A 23,572-nucleotide genomic window follows, 5' to 3' on the forward strand; every position below is an offset into this window, starting at 1 on the left:
AACACAGCAAGAGCAAGGTCCTGGAAGGTTACTAACACAGCCAGGTCCAGGAAGGTAACTAACGCAGCCAGGTCCTGGAAGGTCAATAACACAGCCAAGTTCTGGAAGGTAAGTAATGCAGCTAGGTCCTGGAAGGTAAGTAATGCAGCCAGGCCCTGGAAGGTCAATAACACAGCCAGGTCCTGGAAGGTAAGTAACACAGCCAGGTCCTGGAAGGTAAGTAACACCTCCACAGCCAGGTCCTGGAAGGCAAGTAACACAGCCAGGTCCTGGAAGGTAAGTAACACAGCCAGGTCCTGGAAGGTAAGTAACACCTCCACAGCCAGGTCCTGGAAGGCAAGTAACACAGCCAGGTCCTGGAAGGTAAGTAACACAGCCAGGTCCTGGAAGGTAAGTAACACTTCCACAGCAAGGTCCTGGAAGGTAGGTAAAACTAGTTTTACACTTTCATTATAGTTAGTGCATTCACTAAGCTTAGGCACACGGGACATTTAGGGTTAAGTGAGGGTTCAAATTAGGGTTAGGCAAGTTATTTTAACCTCTCTCACTCTATTCTTACCCTAACCCTTGGGGTAAGGGTTAAAATAAAGTATGAGAAATCACTATTTAGTGAAATTCCCTTAATGTGAAATATCACTAAATGTGAACAAGTCCCTAATCCTAACCCTAATTTGAACCCTAACATTAACCCTAAATGTCCCATGTCCTAAGCTTAGTGAATGCACTAACTATAATGAAAGTGTAAAACTAGTTTTACCTACCTTCCAGGACCTTGCTGTGGAAGTGTTACTTACCTTCCAGGACCTTGTTGTGGAAGTGTTACTTACCTTCCAGGACCTTGCTGTGGAGGTGTTACCTTCCAGGACCTGGCTGTGGAGGAGTAGCAGGAGTGCTAGCACGCATGTGCAGCACAGGATCCAGCTGATTCCCCTCCCCGGAAGTGACGAGGGTAGGGGATTTCGCGGGTAGGGAATTTTGATAGAACACCAGTGTTCTATCCAAAAACCTTACCCCGTGTAAATTCCCTACTCTCGTCACTTCCGGTGACGCGGCCGCACCGGAAGTGACGTTCATCCAATGGAGGAGGAGGTGTGCCACATCGCGCAGGCGCACAACCTCCAGGTAGGGAATTTCATAGATATAGAAAGAATGGTAGCGGCTATTTGCTATCCAGTAGAAGGACCCTGGTGACATCACCAGACCATGTGACTGCTTGGTCACATGGTACAGAGAGCTACAGGAAGCAGCAAAGCGGGAAATCCAAATGAATGCAATGGACTGAGCTGTGCTGATCTCCTGCTGCTGGTGGGAGAGTTCTGATGGAAACATTGATATTAACTTTACAAAACATCTTATTTTACAAGACAGCCTGGAAGCTGGAGGATTGCAATGTATGCAATGCATTGTATGGGAATCCTTGTAAAGCTGAACACTGCAGCCATTGCAGAGTCTGAACATGGAGAATATTATGGAGACTGAACATGGAGAATATTATGGAGACTGAACATGGAGAATATTATGGAGACTGAACATGGAGAATATTCTGGAGACTGAACATGGAGAATATTATGGAGACTGAACATGGAGAATATTATGGAGACTGAACATGGAGACTATTATGGAGAATGAACATGGAGACTATTATGGAGAATGAACTGTGGTGGAATCTAGGTAAAAATAAATTTAGTAGGCCGAGATTACCACGTGGCATGTGTACGTGCATATGCTGACGTATCGGTCGGTTGGTTGCACGTGGCAAAGATATGATCAGTAGTGTACGGAGCATGTGCGAGAATACCGGATATAGTATTCCCCTCCTCCATTGTGCTAGACAAGCCATGCGGTCAAGCAGGAAGTTAGTTCTTGTTCGTATTGATTGGTTATGAGAATGTGCGGGTGGAGCTTAATATGGGAGGAGTTATGTGCCTATATAAGGAGCCTGCACTATTGTCCGGGGCTCAGAACTTGTTGTATTTTGGTGACATTAGTCCCTCTGAGTCCCGATCGGTGAACCGAATAAAGAATCTCTTCCTTCCTGAAGAAACCTGTGTCCATCTCTCTGTGCTTGGCTTCCGTCAGTTTCTCCGGTATCATTTGGTGCATTGGCCGGGAAGCTCATCGTTCAACGGTAGCTGAGAAGCAGAGGCGTGAGACGGTCTATCTTTGCCCACGTTCTCTACGGCTGCACCCCTGAACTTCTGCGTGGACCTCCCTTCGTCTCGGCGCCACTGGTCTGTTGTCCAGGAGATCATCGGCCTCTACGTAGTAAGTGCTGGGGTGTCCCCGTCGATGAGTGTGAACTCAGGTTCAGGAACGAGGAGGTAAGACGACCGCTGTTTTAGACGGCGGACCCACTAGGGGTATACCGATAGTGCGGTAGGCCCATAAGGGGTTTGAATTGTATACGGAATCTGCCCCCTCCAGTGGAGGGAAGGAGCGAAGGCGCACCGCTCAATTGAACGCTCTTTAGTAAGACCGTTTAATTTGGTTTGGAGTCAGGCGGGGTTCTGTGTAAATAGCCCTAGCCGGACACCGGTGTCTTGTCTAGACTAGCGATCTAGGGTGTACATTTTGTTCGCTAGGTCGGAGGGACCGGGAGACTAAGCGGCATCTGTGTAAATTCGGTCCGCTAGCTCTCAACCTATCTTGGCTAAGTGGGAAGGCGTGTAAATTTGGAACCCACTAGACTTTTGATAGAGTAGATAGACTAAGAGGGTTCTGTAAATTCCGCCCTCTAGTTCGCTATATGTGGTGCTTTGGCAGTGTGGCTAACCAAAACGGATGTAGATAGTTTTACGTAGTCCATCAAGGTACTGGCCAATAGATTAGTTGGGAATTGTATATGTGTTAAAAATTGTTTAGTAGCGTGTATATCTTGTTAGATAGCGTGAGCTCTGCCGTCTAGCGAGAGTGTTAATAGTGTGTAGCTGTATTATAGTGCACGGTACCATAACCCTGTATATTTACTGACACTGTATATGAATACTAATACTTGTCGTCTATTGCATGTCTAACACCATAACCACTATTAATTGTACTGTGACCTTAAATTGTACTTTGACCTATGCTAACCGTACTGTAACTACTGTTTGTAAAGACGATGTTACTGGGGTATGTTATAGACGGGTAATTCATATATAGGGAATTATAGCGTCGGTGACTGTATAGTTTCGCCAAAGGGCATAGTATCTATTATTTAGTGACTGGTGTAACAGCTGTGTGTGTACGGGATTTCCTTGAGTGTTTCTATTGTGTACGTTTCACTTGGTAACTGTACCGCGTGGTGCTGTACCGCGTGGTGCTGCAGAAAGCCAATGTATCTTCGCTTTCCAATGGGAAAATGCTGTAACGGGCTCGAAACGCCAGATGACTTGGACAAGACTGCCCCAAGGGTTTAAAAATTCACCTACCCTATTTGGTTCAGCTTTAAGTCAAGACTTACTGGATTTCAAGTCCATCCCAGGAGAGTGTGTACTATTACAATATGTAGATGATTTGTTGATAGCCGCAGTTACAAGGGAAATATGTCAGCAAGCAACACACGATCTACTACACATTCTCTGGAAGGCAGGATACAAGGTGTCTAGGAAGAAGGCTCAGTTGTGTCTGCCAACTGTCAAATATCTGGGATTCCATATCTCTGAAGGTCAAAGAATAATGGGGCCAGAGAGAAAAGAAGCTGTGTGCCAAATACCAATACCCAAGAATAGAAGACAAGTGCGGGAGTTCTTGGGGGCAGCAGGCTTCTGTAGGATATGGATTCCCAGTTATGCGATATTGGCGAAACCTCTGTATGCAGCTATCAAGGGTACAGAACATGACCCTTTCCTATGGACCCCAGAACAGCAAAAGGCATTTGAAGATGTGAAGAAGGCTTTGATGAGTGCCCCAGCATTAGGTCTACCTGATCACACACGACCATTCTACCTGTATGTACACGAGCAAAGAAGAATGGCTGTGGGAGTAGTGACACAATACTTGGGATCATGGCAAAGACCTGTTGCGTATATGTCTAAGCAACTGGATGCAGTGGCCAGTGGTCTTCCACCTTGTCTAAGAGCCGTAGCTGCAGCCGCCCTGCTGGTAGCAGAAGCCGATAAACTCTGGGTCAAGAACTTTATGTACGAGTCCCACACGCAGTACAGACGTTGTTGGATTACAAAGGCAATCATTGGTTCAGTAACAGCCGTATGACCAAGTATCAAGCAATGTTGTGTGAAAACCCAAGAGTGCATTTAGAGACTGTAAATACCTTAAATCCAGCTACCCTTTTGCCGCAACCTACTGAAAGTCAACATGATTGTTTGGAGGTGATGGATGAAGTATTTTCAAGTAGACCAGATCTTTGTGACTTTCCCATCCAGAACCCTGATGTCCAATATTATACAGACGGCAGTAGTTATGTGAAAGAAGGGATTTGCTATGCAGGATATGCAGTAACAACGATAGACAAGGTGATAGAAGCTCGGCCACTGGCAAAAGGAACATCAGCACAAAAGGCAGAATTGATAGCACTAACACGAGCGTTACAATTGGCTGAAGGTTTGAGAGTAAACATCTATACGGACTCCAAGTATGCGTTTTTAACCACTCATGCCCACGGAGCTTTGTATAAAGAAAGAGGACTATTGAATTCAGAGGGCAAAGAAATCAAGTACGCAGCTGAAATACTACAACTATTGGAAGCAGTATGGGAACCAAAAGAAGTTGGTATTATACATTGTCGAGCGCATCTGAGAGGAAATCGGATGGCAGATAATGCAGCTAAGCGTGTCGCTGAATCAGGAAGACAGGAATATGTGGAACATATAGCTGCTCTTATACCAACTCCACTGTCTCAATGGACTCCAGTTTATACAGCTCAAGAAGAAGAGTGGTTAAAGACTGAACCTGGAAAGTACCTGGAGAACAAATGGTATCAGTTAGAAGATGGGAGAATAGTTATTCCAGCATCACTAGCGGTAGAAATTGTCCAAAATTATCACAACGGGACACATTCTGGAAGAGATAGTACAGAAGAATCTCTCAGAAAACATTTCTACATACCAAGATTGTCCAACTTAACTCAAGCCATTGTACGAAGATGTGTAACATGTGCTAAAAATAATGCAAGGCAAGGACCAGTAAAACCACCAGGAGTTCAGTATATGGGGGGACTCCCTAAGTCCGATCTACAAATTGACTATACAGTTATGCCTAAATCTGGTGGACATCGCTACCTACTAGTAGTTGTGTGCACCTATTCAGGCTGGGTAGAAGCATGTCCTACTCGTACAGAAAAAGCAGGAGAAGTTGTGCGATTCTTGCTACGAGAAATAATACCCCGATATGGACTACCCTGCTCTATAGGATCGGACAATGGTCCAGCCTTTGTTCATCAGTGCCTACAACAACTGACTCATATGCTTGGTATTAAGTGGAGACTTCATACGGCATATAGACCTCAGAGTTCTGGTAAAGTAGAAAGATTGAATAGAACTATTAAGAATCAGTTGGCAAAGATGTGTCAGGAAACCCAACTTAAGTGGAATGTTCTTTTGCCTATAGCTCTGTTGCGTATTCGAAGTACACCTACCAGAAGGATGGGTCTCTCTCCTTTTGAAATCATGTATGGGCGTCCACCTCCCGTACTTGGTAACTTAAGGGGGGATTTGAGTCAGTTGGGAGAAGGAATTACTCGGCAGCAGGTTGTAGAGTTGGGTAAAACTATGGAGGAGGTACAGAAATGGGTACAAAATAGATTACCTGTGAATATTTATCCCCCTGTTCATAGTTACCATCCAGGAGACCAAGTGTGGATTAAAGAGTGGAATAATATACCGTTAGGGCCTAAATGGAGGGGTCCTTATGTTGTTCTTTTGTCTACCCCTACAGCAATAAAAGTGGCCGAAGTGACTCCGTGGATTCATCACTCCAGAGTTAAACCAGCAGCAGTAGATTCTTGGCAAGCTACAACAGATCCAGAGAATCCCTGCAAGATCCGGTTAAAGCGCACAACTCAGTCGGAGTGATGAGGAAACCTTGTGGATTACAATTATTGTTGTTACAGAGATTGGTAAGTGAGTGTTTTGACGGCCATAATAACGCCTGTCCGCTCACCAACGTATTATTAAAAGTCAGGAAAGTCTCGAAGGGACCCCTGTGAAGACGAGCAGAACTCCATTCCCTGCAGCCCTTACATCCTGGAAGCTGAGGTGCCATCGCACGGACGAAGACTGAGGATGCAGCCGACGAAAGAAGTGTTGATAATAATGTTTGTTTATATGTCTTTTTATATTCAGGAAGGTAGAGGTACCGACACTCCTAGCTGTGAGGTTTGCATTAAGACTACTAGAACAGGTAATCATATTTCCCAGACCCTAATTTGGCATTCACAATATGAGTGTAAAGGTGATGTGTCTAGGTGTAGATACCTAAGTATAGAATATAGTGTATGCCATTTAGGAGTAGGAGAACCTAAGTGCTTCAAACCGGAGTATCAACCACGTACAATTTGGTTGACCATCAGGAATGGAGATCCTCAGGGGACCCTAATAAATAAAACTGTGTTAGAAACCGTACATTCTTCGGGTGTTCTGCTATTTGATGCATGTAAAGCGATATCAAGTGGTAGAAAGCCGTGGAATGTATGTGGGGATCTTAGGTGGGAGAGAACGTATGGGTCTAACGATAAATATATTTGTCCCAGTAGTAAAAACAAGTATGTAAGTCCTAGATGCCCAGATAGGGAATATAATTATTGCCCATATTGGTCTTGTGTGGGGTGGGCAACTTGGGGACAGACAGCAGACCAGGATATGATTGTTACTAAGTTGCCTACCAAACCATACTGTAAGTCTATGGAATGCAACACAGTCCATATTCTTATAAATAATCCTGACCAATTCTTAGATAGATATGGTAACTTATTTGGGTTTCAAATATATGGGACGGGTTTGGACCCTGGGACAATATTGTTTATAGGGATAGAGACCGATACTGTAACATCCCAAACTCATCAGGTATTCCATTCTTTTTATGAAGAGATGAGTGTAGATAATAAGATTCCCCATAACGCTAAAAACCTGTTTATAGATTTAGCTGAGAGTATCGCTGGTCGTCTTAATGTAACCAACTGCTATGTGTGTGGAGGTACTAACATGGGAGACCAATGGCCTTGGGAAGCAAAGGAGGTAATGTCCGGTTCTGAGGCAGTTGAACAATTAATATCTACACAAGCCGATTATCAGATGAGTGTTAGAGGTAAATCTGAGTGGAGATTAAAAACCTCCATCATAGGTTATGTTTGCATAGCAAGGAAAGGAATGATGTATAATACTTCTGTAGGAGAATTAACTTGTCTAGGGCAAAAAGCTTATGATGATGATACAAAGAATACAACTTGGTGGTCGGCTTCAAATGTCTCAGAACCATCTAACCCGTTTGCAAGATATGCCAATTTAAAGGACGTATGGTTTGACTTATCCATCACATCTAGTTGGAAAGCCCCAGCAAATTTGTACTGGATCTGTGGTAAGAAGGCCTATTCGGAGTTGCCACAGGACTGGGAAGGGGCATGTGTATTGGGTATGCTCAAATCATCCTTCTTCTTGTTACCTATTGAAACAGGTGAGACTTTGGGAGTTAAAGTGTATGATGTGAATCATAGGAAGAAAAGAGGACCCATAGAGATAGGCGCCTGGGAAGATGATGAATGGCCTCCCCAGCGTATTATAGACTATTATGGGCCAGCCACTTGGGCAGAGGATGGTACTTTCGGGTGTAGGACCCCAATATATATGCTCAACCGCATTATAAGGTTACAGGCGGTGGTTGAGATCATTACTAATGAGACCTCACAAGCGCTCAATCTTCTAGCGAAGCATAATACCAGGATGAGGACAGCAGTGTACCAAAATAGATTAGCCTTGGATTACCTATTGGCAGTAGAGGGAGGTGTATGTGGGAAGTTTAACCTGAGCAATTGCTGTCTTCAAATAGATGACGAAGGGCAAGCAATAGCTGAGCTTACTAGCCATATGGTTAAACTAGCGCATGTGCCTACTCAGGTATGGAAAGGGTATAATCTAAGTAGTTGGTTTGGTAACTGGTATGAGCAGTTTGGAGGGCTTAAGGCATTGGTAGGCGGAGTCATACTGATTTTAATGTTGTGTCTACTCCTGCCATGTCTTATTCCTTTAGTAGTTAGGTCAGTGCAGAGCCTGATAGAAAATATAGCAGAGAGAAAGGCTGCAGCACAGATAATGGCCATATATAAATATGAGGCTCTAAATCAGGGAGAACCAATGCAGGAAGAGGAGTGTTGAGGGATTCACATCATAGAAAAGTCTGGTCTGGTTCATGGTAACCTGAGGGGTATGCAAACCAAGGTTAAGTGATGCCTCCGTAATTGTGAAATATCAGAGGCATCAAAGGGGGGAATGTGGTGGAATCTCTGTAAAAATAAATTTAGTAGGCCGAGATTACCACGTGGCATGTGTACATGCATATGCTGACGTATCGGTCGGTTGGTTCCACGTGGCAAAGATACGATCAGTAGTGTACGGAGCATGTGCGAGAATACCGGATATAGTATTCCCCTCCTCCATTGTGCTAGACAAGCCATGCGGTCAAGCAGGAAGTTAGTTCTTGTTCGTATTGATTGGTTATGAGAATGTGCGGGTGGAGCTTAATATGGGAGGAGTTATGTGCCTATATAAGGAGCCTGCACTATTGTCCGGGGCTCAGAACTTGTTGTATTTTGGTGACATTAGTCCCTCTGAGTCCCGATCGGTGAACCGAATAAAGAATCTCTTCCTTCCTGAAGAAACCTGTGTCCATCTCTCTGTGCTTGGCTTCCGTCAGTTTCTCCGGTATCAGAACATGGAGACTATTATGGAGAATGAACATGGAGACTATTATGGAGAATGAACATGGAGACTATTATGGAGACTGAACATGGAGACTATTATGGAGACTGAACATGGAGAATATTATGGAGACTGAACATGGAGAACGAACATGGAGAATATTATGGAGACTGAACATGGAGAATATTATGGAGAATGAACATGGAGAATTTTATGGAGAACGAACATGGAGAATATTATGGAGACTGAACATGGAGAATATTATGGAGACTGAACATTGTGGGGATATTTATGGGATGATAATATTAAACAGTTGAGAATTGCCCACTATTTCAATTCTCTTAGATCTTAGAGATCGTTATCATGTAAGTGAAATGTATTCCATACAAATAAAATCACAATTTGTTATAAAAATAGATACAATTTATTGCGACAATAAAATAATAATATTAGGCAACATGCATGATAGTAATCAGTGAATATTTAGTATAACATAAGTATGCAATACAATGGCAATGTTAAACACGTTCCAATGGCTAACAACATCAACTGTCAAGACGGTGCGCGCTGTGAAGCCGGCCCACGCTTCAAGACAGGTAAGTAATTATGGGACAAGAGGGAAAGTACACTAGGGGACACTATGGGAGGGGGGGGGAACACTATGGGGGGGGAAGAATACTATGGAAAGGGGGGGGAACACTATGGGATGAGGGGGGGAACACTATGGGAGGGGGTGGAGAATACTATGGGAGGGGGGGAAGAATACTATGGAAAGGGGAGGAACACTATGGGAGGGGGTGGAGAATACTATGGGAGGGGGGGGAAGAATACTATCGAAAGGGGGGGACACTATGGGATAAGGGGGGAACACTATGGGAGGGGGGGAGAATACTATGGGGGAGAATACTATGGGAGGGGGTGGAGAATACTATGGAAAGGGGGGGGACACTATGGGATGAGGGGGGGAACACTATGGGATGAGGGGGGAATTTCCTGGAATTTCCTTCTGAAAATGAGGTGCATGTTATACGCCGATAAATACGGTAATTATTCTCAATTTCACCTGCAGAATGTAATGTTTATAACTATATATTCTTTAATTAACTAAGATTTCTAAATATTGAAATCTGACCGTGATTTATCCAGTCATATATCATGCTATTAGATTTTAATTTAGATTCATTAAATAAAACCAGCATAATTACCAGTTATGTAGATGTTCTCATCAGATGAGTAGGTAGTCCCAAGAACTTGAATGCGAGTATGATTGGTTGTATGGAGGTGTGTAAGTAATAGAGAAAAGTGATGTTGGTTAGAAAGTAATAGTAAAATTCTAAGTGTCAAGGAGTGTTCTTGAGTTGTGTCCAAGAGAGTTTGAGTGTTAGTCCCAGAGTGTCCTGAATCTCTCTGAATGTCCGAATCTGAAAGCCCAAACTAACCTCTCTCTTCCCTTTGTCCTAATTTTTAAAGGGCCAGACTCTCTGTACGTCATTAGTTGATAAGGCCAATAGGATACTGAAGGTGTGGTCAACCTGCAGATCGCAATCTAGATATTTGGTCCATAGAGGGCAGTCTCGCCTCAGTAAACCTTCCTATCCAGGAAAGAGTTAACTTTTCCTGATGACGATTTTGACGTCATTTGGCTTATCTAAAATGACTCCCATCATCCCGTATGTGCTGGAGTTAGGGACCGTCTGGAGGACCTCACCCACCTCGTGCAGGAGAACCTCCAGGCAGCTCAGAGGTGCCAGAGCGTGTGGTACGATAAGTGAGCCAGGAGCCGTAGCTTTCAGGATAGACAGAAAGTTTTGGTCTTAAAGTCTGGCATGACAGGCTACAGGCTGCCTGGCAGGGCCCTACAGGGTAGTGGAACAAATGTGTGACACTACTTACATGATAGGCCCATGCTACGATACCGGAGTCCGACACCTGTTGCATGCTAAAGTCCTACCACCAGCAGACAGAGGATGTAGCCGTTATATGCACCCCAGCCTTGGAAGATTACAAAAATCTTCTCCTGCCCGATCCCCTGGAGGATGAAGCTCAGGCAGGGTCCATAAAGGAGGTCCACTTAGGGGACCGGCTAAGCCAGGAGGAACGCTGCAAGGCGCAGCGGATGCTGGAGGCTAAGCGGGAAACGTTCTCCAATCTCCCTGGGGTGAATGCTCTGGCCACCTACAAGGGGAGACCCCAGGTCAGCAACCCCTGCAGCAAAGCCTAGGGGTGGTACAGGAGAACATGAGAAGGGAGATTCAGGATATGCTCCACCTAGGGATCATCAAACCGTCCAAGAGCCTTTTGGCCTCTCCGGTAGTGCTGGTTCCCAAGCGAGACAGACCACCTAGTTCTGTGTGGACTACCGGAGGCTCAATGACAAGATGGTCTCAGATGCCTACCCCATTCCTCACATTGACGAGCTGTTAGATAAAATGGCTCAGGGCAGATACCTTACCACCATAGATCTGTGTAAGGGGTATTGGCAAGTACCCCTCGCCGCAGAGGCCGTCCCCAAGTCAGCCTTCGTTACCCCGTTTGGCCATTCGGGATGAAGAACGCCCCAGCCACCTTCCAGAGGATGGTAGACCGGCTGCTAGAGAGCCTCCAGGAGTGTGCCTGTGCATACCTTGAGGATATCGCCATATTTAGCAATACCTGGGAGGACATCTAGCCCACGTAGGAGCAGTGCCGGATAGGATCAGGGAAGCAGGGTTGATGCTGAAGCCCAGCAAATGTCACATCGGGATGGCCGAGGTACAGTACCTGGGGCACCGGGTGGGGTGTTCGACACAGAAACCTGAACCGGCCAAGGTAGAGGTGGTAGCTAGCTGGCCCCATCCCCGAACCAAGACCCAGGTGTTGGCCTTCTTAGGAACTGCCGGATACTACGGTGTGGGGATATTTATGGGATAATAATAGTAAAGAGTTGAGAATTGCCCTCTATTTCAATTCTCAGATCCCAAAGATCGTTATTGTGTAAGTGAAGTGTATTCCATATAAATAAAATCACAATTTGTTATAAAAATAGATACAATTTATTGTGACAATTAAATAATAATAAGTAACATGCGTGACAATAATCAATGAATATTCAGTATAACATGGTATGCAATACAATGGCAATGTAAAAACATCTTCCAATGGCTAACAGCCTTAATTGTCAAGACAAGATTTATGACTGTCTTTCACAGAGACAAAGAAAAAGTTTCACACAGTTTGCAGCATAAAGCCATAAAACTTTAGCTGACAGTTAGAATAACCCTTTCAATGCTGGCTAGACCTCCTAGGTAATTAAGATCTATTCTCATGTAATTTTAAATAAAATAACATTTAAACCAGTTCATTAGTCATTTCCTGGAACCATCAAATAAGAGTAATCTACCATGTTCTATAAGCAGAATTTTAACTTGCCTAAACAGATATTTTATCTTATTTTAGAGCAAATCAATACACCTGGATAAATATCACGATATGTGAACATGTGATATGTCACATTAAATACATAATTAATCTTTTCCCATCTGCAGATTGGGATGTCATAATCATATATTCTTTAGTAACTAAGATTTCTAAATACCGAAATCTAATCGTGATTTATCCAGTCATATATCATGCTATTAGAAAATTTTAATTAATTTAGATTAATTAAATGAAACCAGTATATTTACCAGTTGAGTAGATATTTTCATCAGATTAGTATGTAGTCTCAGGAACTGGTTTGGATTTCTTGCTCTGACTTTCTTTCTTAGCCTGCGAGCCTGACTGCCTCCTTTTGCTTTCTCTGCATACCTCTCTCTTCCCTTTGTCTTAACTTTTAAAGGAAAAATTCACTAGGTGATAGACCAATAGGGACACTGGAGGTGTGGTTACCTTCCAGATAACAATTTAAGTATTTGGTCTATAGAGGGCAGTCTCGTCCCACTAAACATACCTATCCAGGAAAGAGTTAACTTTTCCTGGTGGTTATCTTGACGTAATTTAGCTTATCTTTATAGTTATTCATAACTTAAGTTTTCTGTCATATCAAATAGTTTCTTTAGGCTTTCTTAAGACTATGTGTCTAGCAAATTCTGCTATAATTTCTAATATGACAGTTCGTAAACTTAATATCACCTTTCACTACAATGGGACTATACAATATCGAAAGTAAAACTAAATTATTTAATCTTCTCTGTCACAAATGTCTGGGTTTTAGAATTAATTATATCCCATTAGCATTTAGCTAACAGTCTGTCCATCCCACATGTCTTATCACTTGATTTGTTTATACTATGCATTCCTTTAGCTCTGGCAAAGTGGTTAGTTTTACAGAAAGGATAGAAGTCTTGTGTCTCTTTGTTAACTTGAAAATAACAAAATGGAGTCTGGTCTGTTCAGAGTGACTCTGACAATATACATTTTAATTTCTATCATAGCACAAAATGTCTGCCGATATAAATACCCTGACAACGGAAAGTTCGTCCCCAACTACAGTGCCATAGCTAAACCCCTCTGTGGCGAAAGTGACCTCACCACTGGTTTTTGGAGGGGCCTATTTGCCAGCCTCCTGCCATGTGACTATGGCCCCTGGGATGTATTTAAGGATGTATGCCCTTTAAGGAACTGAGTTGGGGCATAATGCATTTTTATAATGCTGTTTCTGGCCCTTTAATTACTTTGGAGCAGTGTTGCAACTTTAAATTGGCACTTTGGATACAGCCGAAGTAGTCGAAGTGGCCGCCATTCGACAAACGAACACGTGGCGGCGGCCATCTTTGTTCATTCGAACGAGGTCAGCGATATGTGTAGCCAAATCCATGGAACTGAAATCGGTTACACATTTCAACAAACACCGCTGACCCTTACCTTCTCCTGCACTGAGTTTTCAGCCACAGAGACTAAGTCCCGTTCGAAGATTCAAACGCATGTTCGAATGGGACTTAGTCATTTTTTCAGTGTGAAATTGACCGACCGCACAGCCCAAATCTATGGAACTGTTTTGGGCAGGAAAATGTGCTTGCGGTCGGTCAAAGGTGACTTATATCTATCTCCTGAACGGATTCAAATGATTTTTGGGTATGTTTATATTTGAAATGTGCGGATTAATAATATGTGACTTTTATTAATATTGGATGTATAGTTTTAGAGTTATGAAAGTTGGGTAAAAACAGTATGTTTTAAACTGTACAGCTAATTGTGTTACATCTCAGGCTAAGGGGAGGTGATATATGGGAGTGTTTGTACTGTATACTACGTGTTTATTGGTTGTTCTGTAAAACCCTGTGGGCGGTCCTGTATGTGTTAAACCTGCATAAAAGAAGGCCCTTTGGTGCCAAGTAAACACAGTTCTTCTTCACCCTCAATCTAGAGTCCTGTCTCTTATTGGGGGAATTGCTATATCACTACAAGGGATTTTATGCTCTGCATGCTCCCTTGGCTAATCACTGCTAAGCTCTTTTAAGAGCTTGTTCCTGCTTCACTCTCTTGGAGGAGAGGTTCACCCACTGGAACCTGGAGCCTTGTCATAGGTCCAGGGTGGGTAGGAGACGGCGAGACCCCAATCAAGCTACGGCGGTTCGTGGGGTCTGCGGTGGTTGTGGTGTCTGGCGGAGCGCTTGGAGCCCTCTGTAAGCGCTAGGAGCATCCTTGAACTGAGGTACCCAGTCGGGGTGCCAGGTGATCCGTTACACCCTCAAGAGCTTACCCCTACGGGTAGCCTGGACCCCTGAGTTTGAGCAGGCATTCCAAGCCCTCAAGGACGCCCTGGTAAATGCCCCTGTACTATCCACTCATACTCCAAAGAAACATTTTCTCGTCCACACAGGTGCCTCTATGTTCGAATTGGGAGCCGGATTGAGCCAGGTCAGGGACGATGACGGAGAACACGCAGTAGCTTCTCAGCAGGAAGCTCTTACCCAGGGAGGTAAGCAACGCCGCCACCAAGAAGGAGTGCCTGGTGGTGGTGTGGGCTCTCAAAAAGTGACAGCCCTATCTGTATGGACAACAATTCACCCTGCTCACAGATCACAACCCATTGGTATGGTTAAACAGGGTCTCTGGGGACAATGCCAGGCTGTTACAGTGGAGCCTGGCCTTACAACTGTGTGACTTTACCATCCATTACAAACACGGTGCGCAAAATGGCAAATGCAGACGGGCTGTCCAGGCAGACCGCCCTGGACAAGTGATCTGTGGATACTTCCTCTGGACATCAGCAGGCCGATCCGTTGGGACCTGCCTGCGAACGCCGGCTAGTGATTTAGGGGGAGCTGTGTAGTGGAAACCTCGCTAAACTGTGAATGGACCAGATTACCCTGTGACGTTTGTGCTGTCCTGACATCCCCTTTCGTGTGTTTTCCTGACCCTGCGTTTCATTCATTGTACTTGTAAAGCTATCTGCTCCCCATCCGGGAGAGCTCATATGAACGGGTTCTGTTGGTCTCCCGAACGGGGACCATCCCAAGATCCCATTTAGGATGTTTAGTTAGAATGTTCACACCTCGCTAACAAGGTGTGAAAAACGCAAACCACAAGAGAAGCCTCGGCGCGTGCCAAACCTGAGTGGCGGCCTGTTCGTAGACGAACACCGTCCAGGGGGATCATTCGCGGATTGCTTCTCGTCTCGTTCGGTTCCCGAACATGGACCTCCCCAGTGCCTCTTGGAATGTTCGCACCAATCAATTAAAACTTGGCAACTTGCAACATAAGTGCAAAACTTACAAATAAAACATAAGACTTCAGGAAATTCATGAACCCCTGAACTGATCTGGATGATTTTTGGATATGTTGGTCACCCAGATCAGGGCTATCAGGGGATGTGCAAACAAAAACAACAATATATGTGAACACAACCCAGTGAAGAAAAAATATATATATAATTTGAAGCAAACCGGGACTTCCCTTTATATTTTAGGTGAAGTATCCAGGTGAATCCCCGAAAACTTCCTCTTGTCTTCAATAGATATGTGCAAATAGAATAGGGGATAATCTGCTAAATACAGATACAATAAAGAAACATAGCGTTTAACTGTGTGGGGACTGGTACTAATATGTAATCACAATTGGTCACTCACAAATTTGTGGAGTTAAAACAGCCTTGAATGGTATCTTTTTCCTTCAGTATCCAGTGTATTGTCCCTCCTCACGTATTCATCATCGAATGGATATATATATCTCAAAAGAGAAAAATATACACAAAAATGTAGTGCACTTCCAGAGTATGATAAAAAAGTATTTAATGACTTACATTTAGGTATAAAACAAACAGCTTGTCACCATACACGTCCTACGCGTTTCGTCCTAGGTTTGGACTTCCTCAGGGACTTGGTGCAATAAAGTGCAGTAAAAGATAATAGCTATTTTCTTTTGCTATTATCTTTTACTGCACTTTATTGCACCAAGTCCCTGAGGAAGTCCAAACCTAGGACGAAACGCGTAGGACGTGTATGGTGACAAGCTGTTTGTTTTATACCTAAATGTAAGTCATTAAATACTTTGTTATCATACTCTGGAAGTGCACTACATTTTTGTGTATATTTTTCTCTTTTGAGATATATACATCCATTCGATGATGAATATGTGAGGAGGGACAATACACTGGATACTGAAGGAAAAAGATACCATTCAAGGCTGTTTTAACTCCACAAATTTGTGAGTGACCAATTGTGATTACATATTAGTACCAGTCCCCACACAGTTAAACGCTATGTTTCTTTATTGTATCTGTATTTAGCAGATTATCCCCTATTCTATTTGCACCTATCAGGGGATGTCACATTTGTGGGATTTTATGTATTTTAGGGTACTTTTTTTTTTTTAACCCCTTAAGACCGCAGCCAAATGTACAAGTTGTGATCCAAAAAAAACGTAAACAAAACCTGGCATTTGCGCTACATGTCTGTCCAATCGTAATTCACCTCTTTCATATTAAATGCACCCACACTTATTATATATCATTTTATTCAGGGGAAACAGGGCTTTCGTTTAACATCAAATATTTAGGTATGGAACATAATTTAATATGAAAAAAATATTACAAAAATGAGAGAAAAAAAGTTTTTTTTAAATTTTTTTAGTTCTACGTGACATTCTAACTGTGAATGTCATAATACTGTTTGCTTTTACTGCAATACAATACACATATTTGTATTCAGCGATGTCTCACGTGTAAAACAGTACCCCCTATGTACAGGTTTTATGGTGTTTTGGGAAGTTACAGGGTCAAATATAGCATGTTACATATTTCAGTTTTTTCACATTGAAATTCGCCAGACTGGTTACGTTGCCTTTGAGACCATATGGTAGCCCAGAAATAAGAATTACCCCCATGATGGCATATCATTTGCAAAAGTAGACAACCCAAGGTATTGCAAATGGAGTATGTCCAGTCTTTTTTAGTAGCCACTTGGTCACAAACACTGGCCAAAGTTAGTGTTAATATTTGAAAATGCAAAAAACTAATTTGAACGCAAATTTTGGCCAGTGTTTGTGACTAAGTGGCTACTAAAAAAAAAACCATACCCTATTTGCAATACCCTGGGTTGTCTACTATTGCAAATGGTATGCCATCATGGAGATAATATTCATTCCTGGGCTACCATACGGTCTCAAAGGCAACCTGGCGAATTTTAATGTGAAAAAACTGAAACGCAAACCTTATATTTGACTCTGTAACTTTTGAAAACACCATAAAACCTGTACATGAGGGTTACTGTTATACTCAGGAGACTTCGCTGAACACAAATATTAGTGTTTCAAAACAGTAAAACGTATCACAACAATTATATCGTCAGTGTAAGTGCCATTTGTGTGTGAAAAATGCAAAAAATGTCACTGTCACTGACGATATCGTCGTTGTAATATATTTTACTGTTTTGAAACACTAATATTTGTGTTCAGCGAAGTCTTCCGAGTAAAACAGTACCCCCCATGTACAGGTTTTATGGTGTCTTCTAAAGTTACAGGGTTAAATATAGTGCTAGCAAATTAAATTCCCTATAGTTTCAGCATGGGTTGTCAGGCAGGTCCCGCTAATTGTAATTAATAAAATGACCTAATTATGTAAAATTATTACATAAATATATGCGTAGAATTATTATATATATATAGGTGTGTATATATATATATGTGTGCATATATATGTATATATTTTTTTTTATTATTTTTATTTATATATAGGTATATATTTAGTGATATATACTTATATACTTATGTATATAGATATATATATTATTTTGTTCTACATGTATTTTGATATCAATATATATAAATTTCGCATGTTTATATATTTTTTATCTATTTATTTTGTATTATTTTTTTTATTTTTTTTTTAACGTATTTATATATTTATTTATTTATTATTATATATAAATATATATATATATATATAATAAAAATTATATATATATTTAATCAATATCATTGTACGTGTATTTTGATATTAATATATATATAATTATGTATATATTAATATTAAAATACATGTAGACAGTGTATGTATATTTATGTGTATATGTGTATATATATACTTAGATCATATATATAATAAATATATATATGATCTAAGTATATATAATCTTATTTTTACACTGTTTTAACGGATTTTATTTGAATTTCAGACAGCAGGGGGAGTACCTGTCATTACAGGCACTCCCCCTGCTGGCAATGCCTTGGACGGCTATGCCGTCCATCTGATCGCGGGGTCCTCGCAAGGACCTCGCGATCACATGGCCCTGGGGGGCCGAAGAGGACGGAGGGGGACTCCCTGGGCTCCCAGGTAAGTCCCCCATACCGCGATCGCCGGCGTGGGATCGTTGGCGACTGGGTAAGTACATAAGACCGCAGGACGTTCTATGCCGCCCTGCGGATTTTAGAGCCATCTAAATAAGGACGGCATAGAACGTCCTGCGGTCTTAAGGGGTTAAATATGTTTTTTTCTGTGCTTGGAGAAAATTGGATTAGAATTAGTACAGTTACTGATCCAATTATCTCCCAAGCAGAGGCGAGGGATTGTGTGCTGTGTGTGGGAGTATCGTGCCTTGTAACCTTGTTGTTATTGGTTGTTTTGTATCCCCTGTCCACAACATGGTCTATGTGGGCGTACACCTTGCTTGAGAACTTGCATAAAAGGCCAGCTGTGGCTCCCATTAAACAGAATGCATTACCCCTTCATGAAGTCTTGGCTTATGTTTGGGAGATTGGAGAACTACATACACTCTGCGGATGGCTATATCACAATACTCCCCTGAGTATAATCACTAGCTCTTATAAGAGCTTTTCCTGCTACGCTCTCTGGAGTAGGAGAGGTCTACTCACTGAAGTCTGGATCCTGGTCTTGGGTCCAGGGTGGGTAGAGGACGGTTAGACCCCAACCAAGCTGCAGGGGTTTGTGGAATCTACAGTGCTTATGGTGTCTGCTGGAGTGCTTGGAGTCCTCAGTGAACACTAGGACAATCGATTGACGGAGGTACCTGGTTGGGGCGCCAGGCGGTATGTCACAACACCCAGCTATAATACCCGCCATCTTTGCACACCTTGCTAGGCTAACAGCATTACTGTATCAACCTATCACACCCAGCTATAATAACCGCCATCTTTCTACAACCGCTAGGCTAACAGTATTACTGTATCAACCTGTGACGCCCAGCTATAACCGCCAACTTTGTACACCCACTAGGCCTACAGTATTACTTTTTCAACCTGGTACACCCAGCTATAATACCCACCATCTTTGTACACCCATAGGCTAACAGTATTACTGTATCCCCATAGTACGCCCATACAAACGGTATTTCATTCATACACTCGATGCTCTGCTTATTTCATTCATGCACACAGTGCTCTGCTTATTTCATTCATACACACAGTGCTCTGCTTTATTTCATTCATACACACAGTGCTCTGCTTTATTTCATTCATGCACACAGTGCTCTGCTTATTTCATTCATGCACACAGTGCTCTGCATTATTTCATTGATGCACACAGTGCTCTGCATTATTTCATTCATGCACACAGTGCTCTGCTTATTTCATTCATGCACACAGTGCTCTGCTTATTTCATTCATGCACACAGTGCTCTGCTTTATTTCATTCATGCACACAGTGCTCTGCTTTATTTCATTCATGCACACAGTGCTCTGCTTTATTTCATTCATGCACACAGTGCTCTGTTTTATTTCATTCATGCACACAGTGCTCTGTTTTATTTCATTCATGCACACAGTGCTCTGCTTATTTCATTCATACACGCAGTGCTCTGCTTATTTCATTCATGCACACAGTGCTCTGGCTTATTTCATTCATACACACAGTGCTCTGGCTTATTTCATCCATGCACACAGTGCTCTGCTTATTTCATTCATGCACACAGTGCTCTGCTTATTTCATTCATGCACACAGTGCTCTGCTTATTTCATTCATGCACACAGTGCTCTGCTTATTTCATTCATGCACACAGTGCTCTGGTTTGTTTTTTCCTGACTCATTCATACTCACACTCTGCTATGTTCTCACTCACATATTCCCTGTGTCTCTGTCTGACTCCGCAGCGCCCTCTGCCTGTATCTCGGGGTGATGATCACTCAGGTAAAGGGAGGGAGTGGCCGGCTGCATACTCGGTAACAAGTTGCCGGATGGAATAGGCTGAATCTGGTACCTGAGTGAGTATATCAGGATATTTAATAGTACATTGATCAGAATGCAGACAGACAGACAGACAATACTATTACATTGATCAGAATGCAGACAGACAGACAATACTATTACATTGATCAGAATGCAGACAGACAATAGTACATTGATCAGAAGGCAGACAGACAGACAATACTAGTACATTGATCAGAATGCAGGCAGACAGACAGACAATACTAGTACATTGATCAGAATGCAGACAGACAGACAATACTAGTACATTGATCAGAATGCAGGCAGACAGATAGACAATACTATTACATTGATCAGAATGCAGACAGACAATACTAGTACATTGATCAGAATGCAGACAGACAGACAGACAATACTAGTACCTTGAAAAACAAAAGGAAAGTATATACACTAAAGGTGAAAAACGTATAACTGGAAGTGATCCCAGGTGTACTTCACAGCCACCTAAAAGAATATGCACATATATAAAGAAGTGGAAACCACCCAGAATACGTTAAGATATATGTGTAAAAATAGAATGACCTGTATTGAGGTAGATTCTCCAAGCATGTGCTCTGTATAAACAAATCAAATGGCTAACATAGCGTAAAATTGTTTAAATTAGGGATATAAATAAATGTGGTATGAATGCACTCACAAACAGATGAGAGAATCGAGCCTTTCACCCACTCAGGGGTACTGTGATGAATATAAGATGTAGTTTCTTCCAACCAGATATGTAAAATAAAGGAATCAAATATGGTGAAGTACGTTATAAAATAATATAACACATTTTATTGGTCGCACTTACACTTAGGTAGTATAAAACAGCATATCTCCAAATAATTATGGACCTCTTGGTGATGTAAATCCAGAGTTTTCACAATGGGAGTCCAAGAGCAGTAATAAAATACAGCAAAACATAAAATAAACAATAATAAATAAAAAGGTTCACAGGGAATAAATCCAACGCGTTTCGTCCGTTAGAATGCTGGACTTCTTCAGGGATTTCTAAAGGTTCTTCCTTGTGAGTCTTTTATAGCTGGTAAAATCTCCGGTTCATCCGGACAGCTGAAGATTTGGCGTGCGTTTCAAAGATGGAACGCAAAAAGCGCGCCGAATATCCGGAATGCTTGACTGGTATTTCCGGGTGTGAGGACGCATGCGCGCGACACGCGCATGCGTAAACAGCAAGTACCGCAACCTACGAGGGACATAAAACATAAGGCGAAAATCGCCTGAGAGTCTGCTACAGAAAACGTAATATAATATTAGTGTGATCCCACCGGAACCATCAATGCAAAATAAGGGACATGTAAATAAAAAAGATGGATATATGTAGTAAAAAAAGGGAATATGAGATTTAACTAAAATAAAGCTCCCAAATTAGCTTTACTAAAAAAATATATATATACTATACAATGCAGCAACTAGTCCATTCAGCATATAGTGTTCTGATGTATCACACCAAGCACATACACATAATTATATCCAAATACAACCATATATTAGAGATAACATATATACCAAGTATAAAATATATTAACTTGACCAATTTTCGCCTTATGTTCACGAGTACAACAGTATCCCCCATTAACAGGTTTTATGTTGTTTTGGAAAGTTACAAGGTCAAATATAGAACGTTCCATTTTTAAATTGAAATTTTCCAGATTAGTAATGTTACCTTTGAGACGGTGTGGTAGCCCAAGAATGAGAATTACCCCCATAATGGCATACCATTTGAAAAAATAGACAAGCCAAGGTATTGAAAGTGGGGTATGTTTAGTCTTTTTTAGTAGCCACTTAGTCACAAACACTGACCAAAGTTAGCGTTCATATTTGTTTTTGTGTGAAAAAAGCAAAAAACGAATATTTTACCAGTGTTTGTGACTAAGTGGCTACTAAGAAAGACTGGACATACCCCACTTGCAATACCTCGGGTTGTCTACTTTTGCAAATGGTATGCCATCATGGGGGTAATTTTCATTCCTGGGCTACCATACGCTCTCAAAGGCAACATAACCAATCTGGCAAATTTCAATGTGAAAAAAATGAAATGCAAGCCTTATATGTGACACCATAAAACCTGTACATGGGGGGTACTGTTATTCTCGGGAGACTTCACTAAACACAAATATTAGTGTTTTAAAACAGTAAAACATATTACAACAATAATATAGACCATAAAAGTGCAGTTCGCTTGTAAAAAATGCGAAAAACTTCACTTTTACTTAAAATATCATCGTTGTAATACAATTTACCAGTTTGAAACACTAATATTTGAGTTCAGCGAAGTCTCCCGAGTAAAACAGTACCCCCTATGTACAGGTTTTATGGTGTCTTGGAGAGTTACAGGGTCAAATATAGTGCTTGCGAATTAAATTCTCTGCACTTTCTACCTGTGTTGTCAGGCATGTCAATCAAATTTTAATTAATCAAATCACATAATTACATTAAAAGATTATTTAAATATACACGTAGAATTTTAATATATATGCATTTAAAGGTATTTAAATTCTACGTGTATACTAATGTAATCTTTTATGTAATTATATGTATTTATCTATATATATATATATTTGCGGTTATTTGTATTTTATATATAGATAGATATATATAGAATGTCATTCTAAGTGTATTCTGTTACCGATATATATATATATTAATAACAAAATACAGTTAGAATGAAATTACATATGCATATATAATTTATATTGAATTTTGTTTCAAGATTTTATTTATTTATGTATTTTATTATTTTATTTGTTTATTATTTTAATTATACGTATTTATATATAATATATATATGTACATCTATTATATATATAATATAAATACATATTATATATATGTAACGTCATTCTAAGTGTATTTTAATATTAATATATGTACTTATATTAATATTAAAATACACTTAGAATGACGTTACATATATATAATATGTATATATATATAATATATATAATATATATACATATTATATATATATATATATATATATATATATATATATATATATAAAAATATATTTAATTTATTTTTACACTTGTTTTATTTATTTTTTTTACTCTTCCTACCAGCAGGGGGACTGTCTGATATTTCAAAC

General features: G+C 41.2%; 1 protein-coding gene across 1 annotated transcript in view; it reads left to right on the forward strand.

Annotated features, from left to right (window-relative positions):
- The first annotated feature begins 11,227 nt into the window (after nt 1–11,227).
- The window catches only part of DNMT3A (DNA methyltransferase 3 alpha), a 69,885-nt gene continuing 57,540 nt past the window's right edge, over nt 11,228–23,572 (forward strand). The window contains exons 1-2 of the mRNA XM_063441565.1: nt 11,228–11,315; nt 14,650–14,748. Of these exons, the coding sequence (XP_063297635.1) occupies nt 11,228–11,315; nt 14,650–14,748 (187 nt within the window). The remainder of the gene's footprint in view (nt 11,316–14,649; nt 14,749–23,572) is intronic.

This window comes from Pelobates fuscus, chromosome 2, assembly GCF_036172605.1.
Source record: "Pelobates fuscus isolate aPelFus1 chromosome 2, aPelFus1.pri, whole genome shotgun sequence".
Lineage (NCBI taxonomy): Eukaryota > Metazoa > Chordata > Amphibia > Anura > Pelobatidae > Pelobates > Pelobates fuscus.